This window comes from Phoca vitulina, unplaced genomic scaffold (assembly GCF_004348235.1).
Source record: "Phoca vitulina isolate PV1807 unplaced genomic scaffold, GSC_HSeal_1.0 scaffold5, whole genome shotgun sequence".
In the NCBI taxonomy this organism is placed as follows: Eukaryota; Metazoa; Chordata; class Mammalia; order Carnivora; family Phocidae; genus Phoca; species Phoca vitulina.
Genome location: NW_022589708.1, coordinates 55,901,356 through 55,922,957, shown reverse-complemented (window position 1 = coordinate 55,922,957; position 21,602 = coordinate 55,901,356). Strand labels below are relative to the sequence as shown.

Here is a 21,602-nt window from a genome sequence, read left to right as displayed (position 1 = left end):
GAAGTTGGGCGAAGGGCATATGGGAATTCTTTGAACTATTTTTGCACCTTTTTTGTAATTCTGAAATGATTTCAAAATGAAATGTTAAAAAATTAAAAGAAAAAGATTTTTCTAAAGTGTAATCACTAGCCATTAATGTTGCTCAGGCATCATACCAAATGCCCCTCAAGCAGCCTCTCTTCCAAACCCCTAGCCAGCTATTTCATACACTCTCCTTTCTTTACAGCCCTTCCATAGCTTCTTCCCCAAACTCATTCATTTTGGAAATAGAGGCAGTCAGAAGAACTTGCACAGGCCCACCTTCCAGCACCTGTGACCATCTACTCTGCTTTCTCTCCTGTCTTTGTGGATGAGCTGTCTCTGTTCCTTGACCAGGACAAGCCCCCTCACTTGTTTACTAGAGCTCATTCTTTCTTACCTATTTAAGACATTTGCTCCAGCAAATCTTCCCTCTGTCTCTTGCATGATTTTTTTTTTCTCTCTCTCTCTCTCTGATGGGTAATTCCCAGAATCATAGAAATTTACTGTTATTTCTCCCATCTTAAAAAAGACACTTGAGGGATGCCTGGGTGGCTCAGTCATTAGGCGTCTGCCTTTGGCTCGGGTTATGATCCCAGGGTCCTGGGATCGAGCCCCGCATCTGGCTCCCTGCTCAGCGGGAAGCCTGCTTCTCCTTCTCCTTCTCCCACTCCCCCTGCTTGTGTTCCCTCTCTCGCTGTGTCTCTGTCTGTCAAATAAATAAATAAAATCTTAAAAAAATAAAAAAAGACACTTGAGGGGCACCTGGGTGGCTCAGTCGGTTAAGTGTCTGACTCTTGGTTTCAGCTCAGGTCATGAGCTCAGGGTCCTGAGATAGGCCCCACATCATGTGTCTGCTTGTCCCTCTCTCTCTGTGCTCTCTCTCTCTCTCATAAATAAATAAAATCTTAAAAAAAAAAAAAAAGACACTTGAGCCCACTTCCCCCTTGGACCAGCTTCCACAAAATTTCTTTTCTTCCCTTTAAACAAATCTTTTGAAATTTATTTATAGTTTCTGTTTCCATTGTCTTCCCTCCCATTCTTTTGGGAAAAGAGTCCAATGGGACTTTGGCCCCACGTCTCTACCAAACTGTCCTTATGTGATTACTGATGGCCTCCATGTTTCAGTGGGCAGTTCTCTAGCCTTATCTTCTGTGACCAGCAGCAGCTTTTCAGATTGGTCCCTCTTCCCAACTTGAGATCTATCTCTACAAGGCCTCTAAGTCATCACAGCACCTGGTCTATTTCCTATCTCTCCGAGAGTTCCTTCTTAGTACACTCTGCTGGTCCCTCTTCATTTTCCTAACCTTTTACATTAGAGTGCCTCAAAGCTCAGAGCTTGGACCTCTTCTCTTCCTTATCTGTATTCATTCTCTAGGTGATCTCATCCAATTGTACAGCTTTAAATACCATTGATGACTTCAAATTTAACCCTACAGAGTCGGCCTCCAGATACTATAGGCCACTGCCTACTCAAATCTCCTAATTGGGTCCCTAATAGGCACAACCAGTCTAAAACTGAGCTCGTGCTATTCTCCACCCTCAAGCCTGCTCTCATCTAGTCTTTCCACATCGGTTAATGCAGACTTCATCCTCCCAGTGGCTCAGCTAAAGGCCTTGAATTCATCCTTGACTCTTCACTTTCTTATATGCTGCAAAGAATCTCTCAGTAAATTCTTTCAGCTCTACTGTCAAAATATACACATCATCGGGTGACTTCTTGCCGTCTCCACTGCTATGACCTTAGTCCAAGCCACCCCTGTCTCTCACAGATTCTTGCAACAGCCTCCCACTGATCTTATTGCACCCAGCTTTCTCTCCTTTGCTTCAATCAGGAGACTTCCTTCCCTGCAATGACTTCTTACACCACTTATGATAAAAGCCAACACCCTGTGCGATCAGGCCCCTCTGACCGCATCTGCCGCTCCTCTACCTCTCCATCTTTGCCTCATCACACTGGCCGTGCAAACAGCAGGTGCACCTTTCCCTCAGGACTTTTGCACTTGTTCCTCCTGTCTGGAATTTTCTTACCCCAGAATCCGCAGGGCTTACTCCACTTCCACTCCTCACCGTCAGCACCCATTTCTCTCCTGTTCCAACTCAAATGTCGCTTTCTCAGTAAGACCTTGCCTGGTAACCTTCTTTAGAATTTCAATTCCCTATCACCCTTCTCTGCCTAAAGGGCACACACATACCACACACACACACACTCACACACATACTTCTATTCCCCTTCCCTGATTTCATTTTTTCTTCCTAAGATTTATCACTATTTAGTGTATTGTATACTTTGTTATCTTGTATACTGTCTGCATCTCCCAGTGAGGGTGTAAACTCTAACAGGTCAGGAACTTTGGTCTCATTCATGCACGACTGTATCTCCGGTGCCTCTGATAGTACCTGGCACATAGTAAGTGCTCAATAAATATTTTTGAAAAAAATGAATGAATGGATGCATGAATCTGCACCGGACCCTCAAATTTTGGTGCAATGGGCTTTGAACCAATGGAATGTTCCATGCCTTGTGACAACCTTCAGCAGTAATTTGCCATGGTATTCCTCAGATTCCCTGCCTTCTTTGGATTAACGCTAGGCATCCAGTATTTACCACACCAAAGATTTTCCCCTCATCTCCAGCTAATGATGATGCCAACAATGATGATAACGTAGGTCAAGCTCATTTCAATACCTTGCATGATTTGTTACCAACCTTTCAGTATCATTTTTACCGTCAAACCACTCATCCTATATGTACAGTAATAGGCATTATTTTCTCACCATTATTAAGTCTTTCAGTTGTCTCTCTTTTCACTTCCATTATAATGGTATGCTTCCTCTGTCAGGTGATCTCAACATTCTTGAGTCCTTTGCATCGGTTACACATGAGAAGGTCAATCATGTTTATGACTCTGCCATGGCTTCCTTGTTTCTGTACAAACACAGCAAAACTGCCATAGCCCAGAGGCTGTAAGTTAGGGACATGACATTTAACTTTTTTTTAATTCATGGACAATATTTTAAAAATCAGATGATTTCACATAAAAACCCAGATTTCTGGTTTCTCTTAAGCAATCAGATTGGCATTCCTTCTGCTGCTACCTGTAGACAAGGCTTCTATTTTTCCAGCAGATGTCAGTTTCTGCCACTTATACCCAGCCCACGTCACTCCGGTTAAGTACCTGCCTGGCCCCCGGAGGTGTTTGGGATTGACTCAAACCACAGGCAGGAAAATGACTTAGAGATGAAAACAACCCTGTGTGCCCATTAATGCCACCTTCTAGGGTAGCCTGAGTTGGCACACTTACTCTGAAGCCTTGTTTTCCTGAACACTTACAAAATGAAAGTTTATAAATTCAGTAGCTTCAGTGAATCTACAACCAACAGCAATTTTGGAGAATTCATGCTTCATTCATTCTGTGACTTTTTTTTTTTAATTATTATTCTTAATTTAAAAATATATTTTTTGCTTATCTTTCATTTACCTTTCATTTCTCTTGATTTAAACAGGAAAGGACAATGGGAAAGGAGATGGGATGACAAAGGATCCTTCTCCTACCCATGTTCTCATTCCTCTGACTGGAGTTTGTCAAAGACTAGGAGGCCTTTAAAGGCTGAAACCCTCATGGTGTAGACGGCTGACACAACCCACTGGAGAGGTAGCAGGAACCACTCAACTACTCAGGTTAAAATGTGTGACCACTTGGGCATATTTTGTTGCATTTTCTGGCTACTATCTAATTTATTTAAAAGAAGACCTCCATTTGCTTGTTAGCAAGCACTCAGCCTTCTTCTGTAAAAAGTTCGTAGCCGAAGGACAACGAGAAAAACGAGTCAATTAAATGTCACTGAGGTTCAATCCTGTTTACTTTGGATTGGAAGCAAAAAGGCAGGATGCAAATTGTCAGGAGTTAGGCTATGAACTCTGTCGGGACAGAGAATGTGTCTGTTTTATCCACCGCTATTGTCTCAATGTCTTGTAAAAAGTAGGATGAATGAGAAAAATAGCGCATGAATTTGGACGTTGTGATTGTTGCAGGCAGAAACAAGTTTTGAGATTTTTCTGGGCACTTCCAGGGTCTCGCCGATGGAAGCAGATCTTACACATTATTGTAAATGGAAATGGATTATTAATATTCTTGTTTGGTCCAAGAGACTTCATTTTGAGCCATTTCCTTCCCCTGAATAGGACTTTTCTCAAAATGGACAGAATTTAAATTGCACATGCCTTCTCCTTTATTGATACTTAACCTTTATTGGGACAGAAAAACAAGAATAAAATATGGTCCTTTGTTATCTAATACAATCTAAAATAATCTGAAATCTAATCTCATATTATCTAAGTATATTCCTTTACATGCCAAAAAATTAATCAAATTGGCCTTTCTTCTTTCCCCCTCTCTTGTTGTTGGAGGTCAGTCCTTGAACTCCTGCTCCTTTGCTTCTAAGTGCTTCCTGCTGGAGAGTTGACCCTGTCTCATAGTTTTAATTCTCTCCATGCTGATGAGGCTCAGATCTGTGTCTTTTGCCTTGACTTAGCCCCACACTCCAGTTACGTAGATTGCATTTCGCACAGGTGAGCAATCCTGAGCATTTGCAGTGTGCCTTAATGCCATTGGATCCAGTGGATTTCCTCCACGTCTTCCTAAAATGTCACACTTTGACCCAGGACATCCCTCTTCCCTGAATTCCTTAGCTGCTTGACCTCAGAGTCATCCTTGACTCATTTTTCTCATTTGTCCTCTACACACAGCCTCAGAAAGAGTCTTGTGTGTGTCTCTTGCTTCGGCTGCCCGTTGCCACCAGCCTCCTCCCTCCCTGGTCACCATGGCCTCCTAACCCTTCTCCTTCTTTCCAGGCACACCCCAGCCCATTCCATCTGTCTGCCACCAGACTGATCTAATATAGCCTATTTCACTCTCTTATTCTCTAGCACATATGTTTCCTGGGATTCTGTGTACCTTTGTTTTGCATCTTATACACAATACATTCTTCATTAAACACAGTAAATACTTGCCTCGTAAAGGAGTGACTGAAATAAGGAAACGGTGTCATATGAATTCGCTGAAGCTACGCTGTGTTTTGGCCGACTATGCAGAGAATTAGCAGCTGATTCATATTTCTATTTAAGGAATGGAGAACTTGACCAGAAATATATTCATATTGCAGCTGCAGATACACAGTAAAAACAACAACTTTTCCTCTGGGCCTCAGTTTCCTTACCTTAAAATGGAAGAAATGCCGCTTACATCGTGGGGTTGCTGAAAGCATTTCCATGTGATGTGTGAAGGCCCCCAGCACTGGGCACTGGCGGATGCAAAAGAAATTACAGTTGAATTGTAATAAAAAAAAAAAAGATTGTTTGAATGAATGAACCTGACTTGACATATGACATATTTAGGTATTTTCTTTTTTTTTTTTTTTTAAGATTTTATTTATTTACTCATGAGAGACAGAGGCAAAGGGAGAAGCAGGCTCCCCGCGGAGCAGGGAGCCCGATGTAGGGCTCGATCCCCGGACGCTGGGATCATGACCTGAGCCAAAGGCAGACGCTTAACCAACTGAGCCACCCAGGCGTCCCTGTTTAGGTATTTTCTATACATCACAACTTGCAAACTCGGATTCAACTGAAATTTGGCCCTGGCTAGGACCACTGTGTTAGCCGTGTTAGCATACCTTCTCTCATTTATTCTTCAAGGTAGTCCTGTGGCGGGGCGCCTGGGTGGCTCAGTTGGTTAAGCGACTGCCTTCGGCTCAGGTCATGATCCTGGAGTCCCGGGATCGAGTCCCGCATCGGGCTCCCTGCTCGGCAGGGAGTCTGCTTCTCCCTCTGACCCTCCTCCCTCTCATGCTCTGTCTCTCGTTCTCTCTCTCTCAAATAAATAAATAAAATCTTTAAAAAAAAAAAAAAAAGGTAGTCCTGTGACGTAGGTGGTGTTGTCTCCATTGACACACAAGTTCAGCAGAGTAAGGGGAAGCGCCTGGCACAGGTCTGTTACTTGCGCGGGGATCAGGATTTGTCTCTAAGATTTCGAATTTCAGGTCTTTTGCTTTTCCTGTGCACCGCGCTCCTCAAATATTTTTCTTATTAGCTTTTTCATTTTTATTTATTTTTAGCTTTGCGTTGTTAAAAGGCTCATGACTTTCCATTCCAGTACTTGATTCACACACTTTTTCTTTTATTATTTTCTACATGCTTATTTTAAAATCTTTGTCCTTGTATTTGTGTTCTTGGTGGCTGGAAACACCTCAAACACTGTCTCAGCAGCCACAGCATATCTGTTTACAAAAGTTGAGGAAATATTATCTTTCCAGCGTGGGAAGCCAAACGTAAGTGGCATACATTGCTTTCAGCCTGCATCTGTTTTAATGACTCTGTTAGTGCAAATGGGATGTAAAATGCCGGGGAATAGTTACGGCGTTGTTATAAACTAAAGTTATGCAAATTCCCTACTTTTGAAATGATCATAGCCTGCATTGTTGGCTAGATTCAACTTTTTAAATTTTTTGATACTTAAAAATATTGCAGGGATAACATTTTTACGTACTTGACGTTTTATGAAAATCAAAATCGCGGCTAGGAACAGCCCGCTTCCTCTTATACTCTACCTGGCAGTAAGAGCTATAATTAGCTTTTGCTGTGCTGTGATCAGAAAAAGGTAGTAAAATCAGCATTAAACAGATGTAAAATCAGTCTTTATATGGCAGCAGCATATATAAATTCTCTGGAAGACCCCTCATGCTTAGTGAATTTTAGATATATATTTAAAATTTCTAATTACTTTTGTTCTTTGGTTTAACTTTTAAATCCCACATTGTGTACGGAATCAGTTTGCCTCCTCAACTAATCAAATATTTATTGGATTTGTACTATGAGCAATGGATTGTATGAAGTGCTAGGAGAGGATGCAGTTCCTGTACTCCAAAAGCTGACATTTCAGTTGGGTGAGGCATGGAACATTCCCTCACGGTTTGTATACGCTGGTCCCTCTGTCTGAAATGTCCTTCATCACTCTCTTTCCCCTGCTTGGCCTGGCCAGCTTCTACACACTTTTGGAGACCCAGCTACGCATCTTCTAAGATGCCTTCCTGCCTGTAGCCCCACCCCACGTCACTGGCACCCTGGGCATCTCTCACAGTGTTTAGCGCACAGCATTATAATTGTTAGGATGTTTAGTAACCTTCCAGATTGTGAAATCCTTGAGCGTATGAGAGGAGTCTTTTGGTTTTGTTTTCTAAGGGCCTGGCACATAGTATAGTCCTCATAAGAGCTTGATGAATGAATAAAGATGCTACCAACACATACAGACATAGAGATTAATGGACGAAGAAAGGTAGCATGCAACAAATGTTGAGAATGGCTTGTAGACCTACTACAGGTATTAGGAGGAGAATAAAAAATAAATTGGTGGTCAAGGAAGGATTCTTGAGCAGGGCCTGCTTTGTGGACATGTGACCCATGCCACACAGGGCCCTTCTGCTCAGAAGGGCTCCACATTTGGCTTAATGTTCTGTTGTCAGCATCTAAAAATTCTTAATCATTTTTGAACATAGAGCCCCACATTTTCATTTTGCACTGGGACCTACAAGTTATGAAGCTGGTCTGGCTCTTGGTTCTCAGAGATGATTCAGATTTATAGAAATGGGGAGTGGGCGAGCAGGCAGGGAGAAAGAGCACAGGAATCTGATGGGCATATGAGAAATGTGCCAGGCAAGTTCCACAGTTAACAGACCAGCTCGAGAGCACAGGGGGTTTATGCTGGTAGTATGAGGCTTGAAAGACGGGTCGAGGCAGCATTTGGACATTAAGCTAGAAGTGATGGGTAATCTCAGATGACTAAAGAGCAGGTGATTGAGGGGAGGAAGGTGTAGCTTGATGAAGAGGAGTATATGGTGGGGATGTGCAGGATGTATTAAGGAGCAGTGAGGGGGCACCTGGGTGTCTCAGTCGGTTAGGCATCCAATGCTTGGTTTCAGCTCAGGTCATGATCTCAGGGTCATGAGATTGGGCCCCGTGTCAGGCTCTACGCTCAGCATGGGGTCTGCTTAAGATTCTCTCCCTCTGCCTCTGCCCCTCCCCCCACTCTCACGTGCTCTCTCTCTCTGTCTCTCTCTAAAAAAAAAAAAAAGGAGCAGTGAAGTAGGAAGTAGTGAATCGGGAAGCTGACCCAAAGTGCAGGGGTGTGGTGGTAAGGTCTTAAATAAGGTAGAAGAGGCACAGAAAGCACAAAATTGGGAACGACTATCAGGGAAAAATAGACGCAACTTTGGCCACATGTAAGAAGGAGGAAAAAGTAGGAGTCAAAAAGGACTCCGGACTGTCCTGGGTCAGTGATGCACTCCTGGCTGAACTAAGGAAGTAAGGGATAGGGTGTCCAGTAGCTTATTTGTCAGAGGAAAAATGAGTTCAGTTTTAGATAATTGAATGCTAGTGGGATTTCAATATAGAATGACTTATTTTACAATTATGTATAAATAATTGTTCATGGAGAAGAGAGTTCGAAAATGGAAAGGATGGTTAACAGCATCAAAGTCAAATGTTGCCTACAGGCAAGACATAAACACTAAATAAAGTCTGTTAGGCCACAGTTTTAGAACAGGGATGAGATGAGCAGCCCAGTAAAGACAGTGTGGGAGTTAAGAAATGGGGTCATCCTTAACTGCTTTTTCTCCTCTCTATTCAGCCTCTTTCTTCCTCTGTATTCAGTCAGCTCCTTCTTGTCCTTTCTGCTTACCAGGTTACCAAGCCTCATCCCTGGAATCTGCCCACCTCTCTCTGTCCCACCACTGCTTATCCTCACCCTTCACAGGAGCTGAAGGCGGGCCTCTGGAGTGTGGTCTGACCTTTATCTTCTCCACCCCTGCTCCTTCTCCTTGGAGGTGGGGAGGTTTTCCTAAAATATGGGTCTGATTATCTGATTATGTCACTTTCTGTTAGGACACTGCTAAGCATTGTGTCCTCCCCAAAAGATCCGGAAGTCCTAAACCCCAGTGCTTATGAATGTGACCTTTTTTAGATATTGGGTATTTGTAGATTATGACATTAAGATGAGGTCAGAAGGGTGGGCCCTAATCCAATATGACTGCCTCCTTATAAAAAGGGGAAATTCGGCATCACAAAGATCTGGGTGATGCTTTTACAAGAGAAGATTGCCAACAAACCCCCAGAAAGTAGGAGAGACATGGGACAGATGTCTCTCACAGCTCTAAGAAGGAACCAACCCTACTGGCACCTTGATTTCAGACTCTCTCTCACAGACTCTCAGTGTTTAGCGCACGGCATTATAATTGTTAGGATGTTTAGTAACCTTCCAGATTGTGAAAGTCTTTAGACTTTTAGCAAATGAAGAAAAAAATACAAAAGGGAAATATAAACATTGTGCTCTACGTAACTCAGCTATGAATATTTATGCAGTCATTGTCAAGATGGAATGATTTCACTAAAGACTTTAGTCTCCAGAACCATGAGACAATAAATATCTATTATTGTAAACCACCCAGTGTGTGGTTTGTACTCTGTTCCAGCTGCCCTAGGAAACTAGTAGAGGCTTTAAAATAACTCCCCATTCCTTTCAGGGTAAAGACCAGACTTCCTAACACAGCTTAAAAGACGCACCATGATCTGGTCTTTGCTGGCTTCTCCAGCCTTTTCTCTTTTTTTGCACCCCGCCCCGATCCCTACCCCCTTGCACTCTTCACACAGCACACGTAGTCAGCCCCTCTCAGGTTCTAGATGGAGCTTGCTTTCTCGCTCCTGTGGTCTTTAGCACAGGGCATTCCACAAGGGAATTTCTGCCTTTTCCTTCCATCTCCTCCTTCCAGTCAGCTGAGTCCTCTTCATTTTATTAAACAAACATTTTGAAATGGCATATAGAATGTTTAGAAGCTAGTAAAACAGGCACAGCCATTGGACTTAGGGGCTTCCCAGTCTAGTAGGAGAGCCCAGTATCAAATGACGTAATAGTCGATAAGAGATGTGAGCCCAATGTTGGAGGCCATAAAATAGATGGATTGTGGAAAGTGCTTAAGCGCACGCAACAGAGCTGGACCCTACACCTGTAATGAGAGCCTCCAACAAGAAGCAATTCAAATCACACCAGGGACTCCGCAAAGCTCCAAACCCTGAAGCATCACATACCTTTGAAGGTCACTGTGCGAGATGGAGCTAGAAAACAGGAGGATTGGTAGACAGTTCATACAAGGAGGATGATATCAGACACTGGAACAATTCCTTCAGAACTTTGAGAGAGAATGATTTCCAGTGTGGACTTCCAAGAATGAGACTAGACCATACATGTTTTCAGCTATAAAATGTCTCAAGAAATTTATGTCCCATGTAATCTTTCTCAGGAATCCACTAGAGAATTACTTTTTAAAACAAGGAAGTAGATCAAGAAGATGGAAGGTGTGTGGTACAGAAACAGGAGATTGGACCCAGAGGGATATAAGGGAATTCCCAGGATGATGACAGAGGGAAGCTTCTGGACGGCAGCTGGGCAGCAGGACCAGACAAGAGGACAAAGGACCCTAGGAAGCACGTCTCCAAGAAGGAAAAAAAGAGAAACAGATTCATCTCCTGATTTTTTAAATCATATTTGAGCTCTGTTGGAGAGGTTGGTGAAGAATTAGTAATACGCCCATAGAAACCTAGCAAATGAAGAAAAAGATACAAAAGGGAAATATAAACATTGTGCTCTACGTAACTCAGCTATAAATATTTATGCAGTCATTGTCAAGATGGAATGATTTCACTAAAGAGGTGTTATAACCTGTTTTAGAGGATGGTGGGAGAGCTTGTGTGTACACACTGGGGGAGTGAGGGGTCAAATCTTCAACTCCCTAGTAAGACACACACACACACACACACACACACACACACACACACACGCACACAAAATCTGAATCTGAACAATCCAGACACAGCATAAGCATAGCATCTTCGAAGTCTGGAGTAGCAGAAGAAATAGCTCAAACTGTTGAAAATAATTGTTTCTGGGGAACGGGAATTGGAAGTAAAGAAGATGTATGTCAGGAGACTGGTGTTTCCTCATAAGCCCCAATGTGATATTTGACTTCTAAAACCATATATGGTTGACCCTTGAGCAACATGGGTTTGAACTGCGTGGGTCTACTCATACATGGGTTTTTAAAAATAAATATAGTACAGGACTGTAAGTGCATTTTCTCTGCCTTATGATTTTCTTAATAACATTTTATTTTCTCTAGTTTATTGCATTGTAAGAATTCAGTATACAATACATATGACATACAAAATATGTGTTCATTAGCTGTTTCTGTTATCAGTAAGGCTTAACAGCCAGTCAACAGTAAGCTATTAATAGTTAAGTTTTGGGGGAATCCAAAGTTACACATGGATTTTCAACTGTGTGTGGGGTCAGCCCTCCTAACCCCATGGTGTTCAAATATTGCTTTGATTAAAATATTAAAGAAAACATATGTCCACACAAAAACATGTACACAAACATTCATAGCAACATTATTCATATATCTGAAAAGTGGAAACAACTGTCAATTGTCTATCAACTAATGAGTGGATAAATAAAATGTGGTATATCCATATGCCGATATTATTCTTCTATAGAAAGGAATGAAGTACTGATACATGTTATAACATAGATGAGCCTTGACAATATTCTGCTAAGTAAAAGAAAATAGTCACTAGAGACCACATATCATACGATTTCACTTATATGAAATGTCTGGAACGGGCAAATCTAGAGACTAAATAAATAAGTGGGTGGGGGGTTGAGAGGTGAGGATAAATGGGGAGTAACTGCTGATGGGTACATGTAGCATTTCTTTCTGGGATAATGAAATGTTCTAGAATTATGTAGTGTGATAGTTGCCCAACTCTGTTAGAATACTAAAACCCACTGAATTTCAGTTTTAAAAGGTGAATTTTATGGTCAGTCATATCTCAACAAAGCCATTATTTATTTAAAAATTGAAGAGGGAATGAATTACCAGGGAACAGAGTTGGAAGACAAAATTTTTATGTTATAACTTAGTGCATCTTTTAAATTTTAAGCCATGTGAATATATTATTAATCATGAAAGTAAATTTTTAAAAATTTAAATGAAGAATATTTAAAATATGATAAAAGAGAATTATCACAACCAACACTTTTTTTTTTTTTTTTTGCCAAATCTGAACATTTTGCTATGGATATAGTTGAATTCACCTATCTACCCTCCTTGATCCCACTCCCTCCCTAACTTGCCAGAGGGAACTATGTTCTTAAATTGGCAATTATAATCCCTTAGACATATTTTTATTATAAACACACACACACACATCTACACACACGTCTATAAACCACACTATGATAGTTGTTTAAAATGCATACAAATATTTGTATTATTCTGCAATGTTTGTTTTTCCCCCAAGTTTATATTTCTAAGATTTATTCTTGCTTAGGCCATGTAGTTCACTTGTTATAACTGCTAGATACTATACTGAACCACAATTTATATATTCACTCTGGTGCTTCTTTTGTATTTTTGCTATCAAGCAAAGGGACAGTAAGCTTTCACTCATTCATCCCATTCCCTATCTGAGCCTCGGCATTGCTCCAAGAGCCAGGAAGAAAACCGATAAGCATCTGCCCAGGGGCACCTGGGTGGCTCAGTCTGTTAAGCGACTGCCTTCGGCTCAGGTCATGATCCTGGAGTCCTGGGATTGAGTCCCATATCGGGCTCCCTGCTTGGCGGGGAGTCGGCTTCTCCCTCTGACCCTCCCCCCTCTCATGCTCTCTCTCTCTCTCTCTCTCTCTCAAATAAATAAAATAAAATCTTTAAATAAATAAATAAATAAATAAACAAACAAACAAACATCTGCCCAAAGTTGAGCTTATGTTTTGGAGAAGACAATAAACTTTATGTTAAAATATTGCATGCTAGATGGTGTTAACTCTGTAGAAAACAGAGCAGAGTAAGGATGATGGGCAATGCCAGGAGCCGCAGAGTTGTAAATAGTTGGTGGGGGGGGGGAGGGAGCAGTACTAGTCACGTGTTCTGGAACAGGCTTGCATAGGAAACCACTGCTGAATCTCACCTTTTTCACAACAACAAACCTAGGTTTATGGGTCAGCCAGGATGGCTCTGCTTCAGAATGTAAGCTAGATTTGCCCCGGGCTGTGGGTTGGGTTCGGGTTGGCCTCAAGCATCTCCTCATTCCACTTAAACAAGGGTGTGTTTTCTTCATAGTAAATGTCAGACGTGCAGGAGACCATGTCAGATCATGTAAGCATATTCAAGACCCCTGTTTGTGTCTCGTCTGATAACATTCTAATTAATGCTCTGTTCCCAGCAAGTTACATGAAGTAAGCCTGGGTGGGTTTACCCTACTTACTCTACCTTCTCTAGTAGGAGGTCCTGAAAAGTCTCACAGCAAAGATGTCAGGGTAGAATTCCATAGCAAAGAGGTACTGAAGAATTGGAAACTATACTAAAAAAAGAAAAAAAGAAGGAAACACAAAAATAATGTAATTGAAAGGGCCATTGTGAGGAATAAATGAAATAATGTAGGGGCAGAGTCTAGTCCAGAGACTGGTGTAAATATTAAAAGACTAGTTAATACTTAATATATCATTTATTATGTGCCAGGCACTCTACTGTGTTCACTACATCTAACAATTTAATCTAACCCTCACAACAATTGTATAAAATAGATGTTGTTCTTATCCCCATTTTCTAGATAAGGAAACTGAGGCCAGCGAAATGAAGTGATTGCCCGAGGTTACATGACAAGTACAGCTGTAGAGCTGGGGTTTGACGCCAGACAAGTAGCCCACCATCTTTCCTCTTAACCATGCCACTCTGCTCTCTGTGTGCCTCCCTGACCCCAAGTCTAGATTTAGTGCTGTGTGTTCCCACAGGCACTTTGCTTTTCATCTCATGGTTCTGAGTACTTCTTGCTTTTTCACGTGTCTGTGTCCTTGACTACAGGGGACATTCTAGAAGGGCGGGGATTGTGCCCATCTTATTTACTTTCATTCTCTACCCATCAGAGATGTGGGGGAGGGAAGAGGTGACAACAGAGTGAAGCAGAGGTGTTCCTCCCTTTGTACCCATTCCACAATGCATGAAGGGGTAGTGAAGGGAGTATAAGAGATTAAAGATGCCAGAAAAATATGCAGTCATTGACGGAGCAAGGTATTTAAGTAAACAGAAGATACAAGATTAGGATTAAAATGAGGAACTATTGACTTTGAGAAGACACAAGAACACCTCTTCCTTTACAGATGGAAAGAGGAGGGAAAGATAGATCTTGTGAGAGCAGAGGAGGCTAGATGAGGACTCTCGGGCCAGATGACTTGGATCATCTCAGTAAATAAGGGGCGGGAAAGGATGCAGGAGGGTGGAGTGGGAGACTGAGGCAAGAGAGAGTTTGGAACAAATGTCTAACTTTTGGGGTCTGTGATCTCTTTAATATTACGATAAGTAATATGATGAACCCAGGAAGAAGAACATACACACAAAATTAGGCATATAACTTTAGAAGTCAAGAGACACCTGGTTGGTAATGCTTGCTCTCAGGAACTAATGACATTGAATAAAAGTATTTCTGAGCAGTAATTTGAAGGCAAGCAGATTGAACTCTAAGTCTGTATTTCTATGACTCGCTTCAGCAGCATCCAGTGCTGATGAGGAATTAGGTGTGGAATTAGGGACTGAGGCCATGGGCTTCTGAGCAGCCCAGTGGTGGGGGGAGTAGGGGAGGGCAGCAGGGGTAGAGGGAAAGCAAAGGACAGGCCAGTGAAGAAATGGCAGAGGTGGCAGTAGATGCTGATGGAGAGTGAGGGAGGTCCTCTTTGGGTGTCTGCCATCAAAGGTGCATGGTCTGTAGAGAACAGAAAAATAATAGTAAAACCAAAGTCAGTTTTCTGCTTATTATCATGATGTACAAGCTGTTCAAAACACCGACAGTGATAAAATCTGGCCCTCTGAAAAAGCCTTGATCTGAGACCTAAATAATTGCCGGTATCTGGGTAGGCATATGCCGCTGGGAGGCAGATAAAGTGATTCAGATAGAGGGAGTAGTCCAGGATGTGGGTGAGGTGCCGGTGGGTGGCCGAGTGGAGCCGAAGCTGAGTTGGTGCTCGAGTAGAAGCCTCCTTCAGCTGGGTGGTAAAGTGGCACAATTCAGTGGCTTTCATCTTCCAGAAACTAGATGTTGTCTGGAATCCTGAATCCTTCCTCTGATGGCTCGTCATCACCACACGTGTTTCACCTTCTTCCCGTGTCAGCTCTGCTCCCATCTGCACCTGCCACAGCGTTCCGCGGCCCTTTGCACCCCTTTTCCTAACAGGTGGCATTCATTTACATACATGGTCTTCTTCTCTACTAGACTATGTGCTCCTTGAGAGCAGTGATTGTACCATATTCATCTCTGAAGCACCAGTGCCTACAAACAGGCACTTGAATGCTTGTTGAACCAATGCACAACTATATTGTGCTCTTCTTCACAAATTCCTCAGTTCTCCGATGACCAGGCACCAGTAGAATCAGGATGCAGCTGCTCTCCTCCCAGGTAAATGCAATGAGTCTCTGTTCCCCTTTATGATGTGTTACTCCTGGGTCTTCATTCTGTTCATCATTCCAACCTGAGATGTAGAACCAGATTAGGGAGCTCCACGTTTCACATGTTTTCATCCTCAAACCATCAGGACATTATCTGGAGAGGCTGACTGCAGGGCCCAGAATGGTGATTGTTTCCACCAGAGTAGAAACCACTAGCATTTGGCTGCTTTGTAGTGGGACCAGTATGGTCACAAAGATGCACGGGTGTTTCTTTGGTGTCCCGAAAGAATTTATTTATTTATTTATTATTTTTTATTTTTTTTAAGATTTTATTTATTTATTTGACAGAGAGATAGCGAGAGCAGGAACACAAGCAGGGGGAGCGGGAGAGGGAGAAGCAGGCTCCCCGCTGAGCAGGGAGCCCGATGTGGGACTCGATCCCAGGACCCTGGGATCATGACCTGAGCCGAAGGCAGACGCTTAACGACTGAGCCACCCAGGCACCCTGGTGTCCCGAAAGAATTTAGGTGCTTCTTGAAACCCCTCTGCATTCTATTAGTTGGGAGTAATTATGCAACGGAGAAAACAGGGTCTGATTCACCCTCTCAGTCTTCCTTGGGAGTCACAAGAGGGCTGATAGTTCTCTGGAGGTGAACTACTTTCAGATTGGACCGAATCTCCAACATCTCTTCCATTACTCTGTCTACCCTCTTCTTCAAGATGGCCTCTGTGTGGTTCTGACCAAGAAGTTGCCACAGCAGGGGCTAATGAAGTAGATAAATCAGAAATATCTTGGCTTAACATTTGAGGTCAGAAGCAGGAACTTTCTAGAGAAGAAATCAAAGAAGCAAAAGAAGTATAAGGGCAGCTCCCTAACCAGAGTACCCGCTGGTTGCGTCCCAGGCCCCCAGCAACTACAGAAGCATATAGAATGATCAAGCACTGTCATCAGATTGAAGCGCAGCCATAATCCTCATTCCTCAACAGCTGACCGTGGGAACCGCACACAGTTTGGGGACAATCTGGAGATGATGCTTCATGTTTAGTTAACACGACTCCGGGCACTAACACGACCTTCACAGCCTCCATGAGGCCATGGATACTTGAGCACTTAACTTTTGAAAATGGGAATTTGCCCTCAAGACCCGCATCCAGGGTTTAGACATAGGATAGAGCTTTTTATTTTTTTTTTAATTCTCTTGCTCATTTTGTAAAATGTGCATTCAAAAAATAAATCTGGTCTGTAGGAAGGAATCTAGCTACCCATTGAACTCTAGCAGCTGCCTGTGTGATCCACCGGTGCTCTTTATAGGAAGCGTCTAAATAATTGAAATCTTTAATTGGGTTAAAGAGATCCCTAGCACATAGATGTTCTATAAATAAAAGAATGCGTAAATAATATAGCGGCCTTTCTTTTGTAGGTCCTTCCCCTTAAAGAGACCATTTTGTTTTGTTTGCTCGAATAAGATCATTGTTCAGGGACACTTAAGCAAGGTTAGGTTTTGGCTGGGGCAGGGCTTTCCCAAGGAAATCCCTTTTAGTTTGCTTCAGGTGTACCTGCCGCCTTTCCCCCCTGGCTACTCCACTAATCGTTTGTCTTTGCTCTAAGTAGCCAGGCACCTGGGCTTTGCATTTGCAGCCAGGGGTCAGAGCAACTAGTAAAGGTAGCCGGCTGACCTTGCCTTGTTATCTGAAATCGGACAGGTTTAAGCAGCCCAGAGCCTAAGAGACAGCTAGAGAAGAAAGAAAGGGAAGGAGAGAGAGAAATACTTTATAAAGAGGAAGTGGTAAGAAACTTCTGAATTTCAGTGTGACCTGTTCTGTCAGGTGATTCCTGTGGGGGAGGAGACATGAAAGAAAAAAAAAAGTTAGGTAAAATGTCCTTATAAAGACAAAATCTATTTCTTTCCTGGCTGATGATTTGTCATTCTAGTCACTTCCTGCCTTGTGACTGCACACCCGGGTTTGACAAAGTTGTTCTGCAGATCAGAAAGAAGGGGGTTTCTGGTCACACACCAGTGCCACTAAGGACAGTTCTTCTACAAGGTAAACTTTCTTCATGTCTTTTTGTCGTTTCTAAGCGCTTATGATGTTTTGCTCGTTGGGCGGCTCTGTTTCTGTGGATTGTGGGTTCTGCCTTCAGGGGCCTGAGACCCGAGCACCTGTCACCCGAGCCCTGTGTGAGCCATGCCACGGGTTAACTGCCCCACCAAGCTGCAGCCACCTCGTGTGGCTGCCCAGAGTGGGACCCCTCAGTTCTCTGGGGGGGGGGGGGGGAGGCTGCTTCTCTAGTTACCCACAGCTATCACCCCCCAAAACAATGATTCTTCTTTTTCCCCCCTTTCAAACCAAACCATGTTTTGATTTATTTCTCTTGCTCCATTTCAGGGAGGCTATTTACTGTGATTTTATCTACCTTAAAATGTTTTCAGGAAAGTGCGTATTGATCACTTAGATTGTGCTGCTCGTTGGCCTAGTGGGAGTAGTTTAATTTTAGCTCCTGTGGTTCTGTTTTTCTAAAAAGTTTCTTTACAGTACTTGAGTGGTTATATTAACATCTTGAGTCATATGTTACTGAGTGTGTTACTGGGTATTTGCGTGATTTTGGCGCCAACGGTTTTTAATGGGTGTGTTTAATAACCACAAGGCATCCGAGGTGCCTCTTCTTTATTCTGTAGAAATAAAAGTAATTTGCCTTGCTTAACTGTACTGTTTTTGCAGAATTGTCTCAACTGTTGGTTAGGCTTATGACCAAATGACTGTTAAGGTCTGGATGAAAGGCTTCTGTCTACAACAGAAATTCTGATAGAGTTGATATGGGCTATTTACTCCAGAAGCTCTGTTGAAACATAGACTTTGGATCTTGTAGCATCAACCTTCATTTAATTATCCTTATCCAACGGTATTAAGAACCACCGACAGATGATAAACAGAAAAAGCCATTTGGGGTAGAAATGGATTAATTTATCAGGATGCTTATCAAAACCCAATTTTTCTTATTCAACAGAGCAAATTGTGTTCTAAAGTTATTTCCTCAGGACAACTTAAAAAAAAAAAACTCAGTTGACAAGGGTGGTTTATTCGCCATGTCTTAATTTTAAATTTACATAAATTGATCATAAACTGGTTTCTATTAAATAAAAATTTTCAAAGAACATCTGCACAGGCAAATTTGAATGGAATTAGTCGTTTGCCTATAAATGCGAATTTCTGAAAGTTGCAAAATGTGGCCGTCCATATTGTTTTACACATCTTTCCTGAATGGTTTCAAACTAGCAAGAATGTGGAATTGGGGGAGGAGGACCTGAATCCCAGAAGAGAACAAATTTAAAAAATGCCCTGTCTTATTTCCAGTAAAAATGTTAATGAGAACAAAATAAATTAGAATGTGAAGGTATGTCAGTATTTTCCTTACTTCGGGAGGAAATAAAATGGAATGTGAAAAAGGTAATTCAAAATAAGAAAAAAACTCTCTTGATTTAAATCAAGTTTAGACTGTTCAAGTGTTATAAAATATCCATTTCTCTTCATTCCAGCTCACCCCCAGTAACATCAGGGAAAAATCTTCTGGGTCTTGTCCTTTGAACAAGCACTGCTATGGTGGGACTTTTCATTAGCTATCTCAGGGATGCTTTTCTTTGTCACATTTTAAATTTTGTCTCCTTTAGTTTATAAAGGGGAGTATGCCTCGAAACAATCGGTAACTTAGCAAAAAATTTCAGTATTTTAATCTCATTTATAATTCTTTTTCCAATCCCTTTGAAGAAGGGGAGGAGGCGGACAAGTCTCATTCAAATATTACCTACTTAAAGAAGACAAGTGATAATAATATTATTATAATATTTATATGTACTTAATATATGCAGCCAGTCTTTATGCATTATCTCATGTAATTCTCTTAACCGCCCTTAGACCTGAGGCGTGGACTCACCATGGAAGGAACTGGCCAAAGGTCACTGGGCATTTGGAGGGTCGAGGAATGGTAGATAGCCAGGATGTTCAGCTCCATATTGCTTCTCTATAAGCAGCTGTTTATTTTAGATCCCCTCTTCCACACCAGCATCTTTTTCCTAGATGTAGATCATTAGAGGCTTTTATTTCTGAAGCTAACTGAAGAGATCTTGGCGCTCATAATTTTAAGGGAGGGAGGGGGAGAAAGAAAGAGAGAGAGAGAGGGAAAGAAAGAGAGAAAAAAATTCACAGTAAACCCAGAAGCATTTTTATTTTTATAAGTAAGCTATATCATTGTGGGTTTCATATAATAATAAAGAAGTATTCTCTTTTAATTAATGTATAATTTTACTAAAGAATTGTGTGCCTTCACCAGCTTGCCTCAACCACTTCCCCAACGTTATTTCTTGTCACTTCCTTCTTCTCTGGCTCTCCCCCATCCTCTCTTGGCCACGTTTTGGGTGCACAAGACCACAAGCCACCAGAAAGTTCCATGCTCTTTCACTTCTTTTTGCTCCAACTGTTGCTCTGATTGCTTTCTTTTATTTGTAAAACTTACGGTCAGTTTTCAAGGCTCACATCAAGAAACGTGTCCTTTTTGAGGTCTTCTTTACTGGACTCTTCCCCCATCTTCCTTGCCCCCACTAACGGTTTCTTCTGTGCGTGCCTGCTTAGTGCTTTGATCTTAGAGTAACTATAGCAGTAATCATACTGTTTTAGCGCCAAGTCCTTTTTGCTGACAGCCTGAGCCCCTTCTCTAGCTCTCCTAGCACATGGGAGGTGCTAATGACATTGACTGAATTGAAAAGTTGTCACTAGTATTTTCTCTCAGCTCCTGAGATATGCACAGAAGTCTTTTCTTTGACTTCACTTATTAACTTAATATTTACTGAGTTCCCGCAGTGACTGCCATGAAAGAAGCTACAGTAATCATACAATATTTTGCATTCGACCATGCTTCCTCTTTGCCAAAACACTGTTCTTCATTTTAGCCTCAAAGCACTAAATGGACCTTGAGTTCAAGGTATTTAAGAAATTGTCCAATGACTACAGCAAACAGACAAAATTATAATCTCATTATTTTAATCTAAAAACATTCTTTGGGCTAAAACTTAACTACCCTTACCGAAATTATTGCACCAATAATGGGCTTCTTTGATGACAGAAAACACGGGAACAGATATCATTAACTTTTGCTTAATTACTTTGGATTATTCTAGAAAGTTCTCAAGTCAACTTCTCCTTGTTACTTACAAAATAAAGGCCCTTAATGTATACAGGAGAAAGGGCAAACAAATTTTTATATCAGCTTAGATGAAATAAAATTAAGAAACTTGCTCATGAGATTATATTAATGAAGAGTCACAATTTAGAAAGTAAGATTGTGAAGGCTCTGGATTTTATGACTAATAGAAGATTTTATAGCAGAATGACATTATTTATATTAGTCTAATTGTCTCTTTATGGTTTTTTGTCAGCTAGTTTCCCAACCCCCAGAAATCATCAACTGAAATAAGGCTATGCCATCTGCATATTGAACCCTGCGGGCATAAAAATTAGAATTAGAGCCCCATCAAAATATAAAACTAACCATTGTCAACAGATTCCAAGAGTTTCAAGTTTCCCTATTTTGCCAGATGGCAATGTGCTGAAATCAAGAGTGTTCTTGTTTCGGGCCACCTGGGTGGCTCAGTGGGTTAAGCGTCCAACTCTTGATTTCGGCTGAGGTTGTGATCTCTGGGTCGTGGGATCGAGCCCCACCAGGCTCCCCACTCAGTGGAAAGTCTGCTTGGGATTCTCTCTCTCCCTCTCCCCCTCCGCACTCACTCTTTCTCTAAAATAAACAACTAAATGTTAAAAAACAAAAAACAAAAACAAAACTTTGAAACTTTAAGTTTAAAAAAAAAGTATGTTTCACACTGTTCCCATTTGGAAGTTCTGAGGAGTTGCCACCAGATTAGATGTCCACATTCTAGGGGCGTCTCCCCCCAGCTGCGGCAAACACGGGGCTACCCAGGTGCATCTCCTGTGGCTTTCCTCGGTTCCCTCCTCAGTCAACTTCCTTAAACTGTCAGACTGTCCCCATTGTTTTG

General features: G+C 41.9%; 1 protein-coding gene across 3 annotated transcripts in view; it reads left to right on the top strand.

Moving 5' to 3' along the window:
- Positions 1–21,602, top strand: part of LCP1 (lymphocyte cytosolic protein 1) — an 84,274-nt gene that overhangs the window by 11,635 nt on the left and 51,037 nt on the right. The window contains exon 1 of one of the 3 annotated variants that reach the window (XM_032403003.1): positions 17,430–17,604. The exons of 1 other annotated variant lie outside the window; for it this stretch is intronic. In XM_032403003.1, the coding sequence (XP_032258894.1) occupies positions 17,475–17,604 (130 nt within the window). In that variant the 5' untranslated portion in view covers positions 17,430–17,474. Of the gene's footprint in view, positions 1–17,429; positions 17,605–21,602 lie in introns of those variants that run through there. One more of the 3 variants, XM_032403004.1, reaches the window with a different exon arrangement.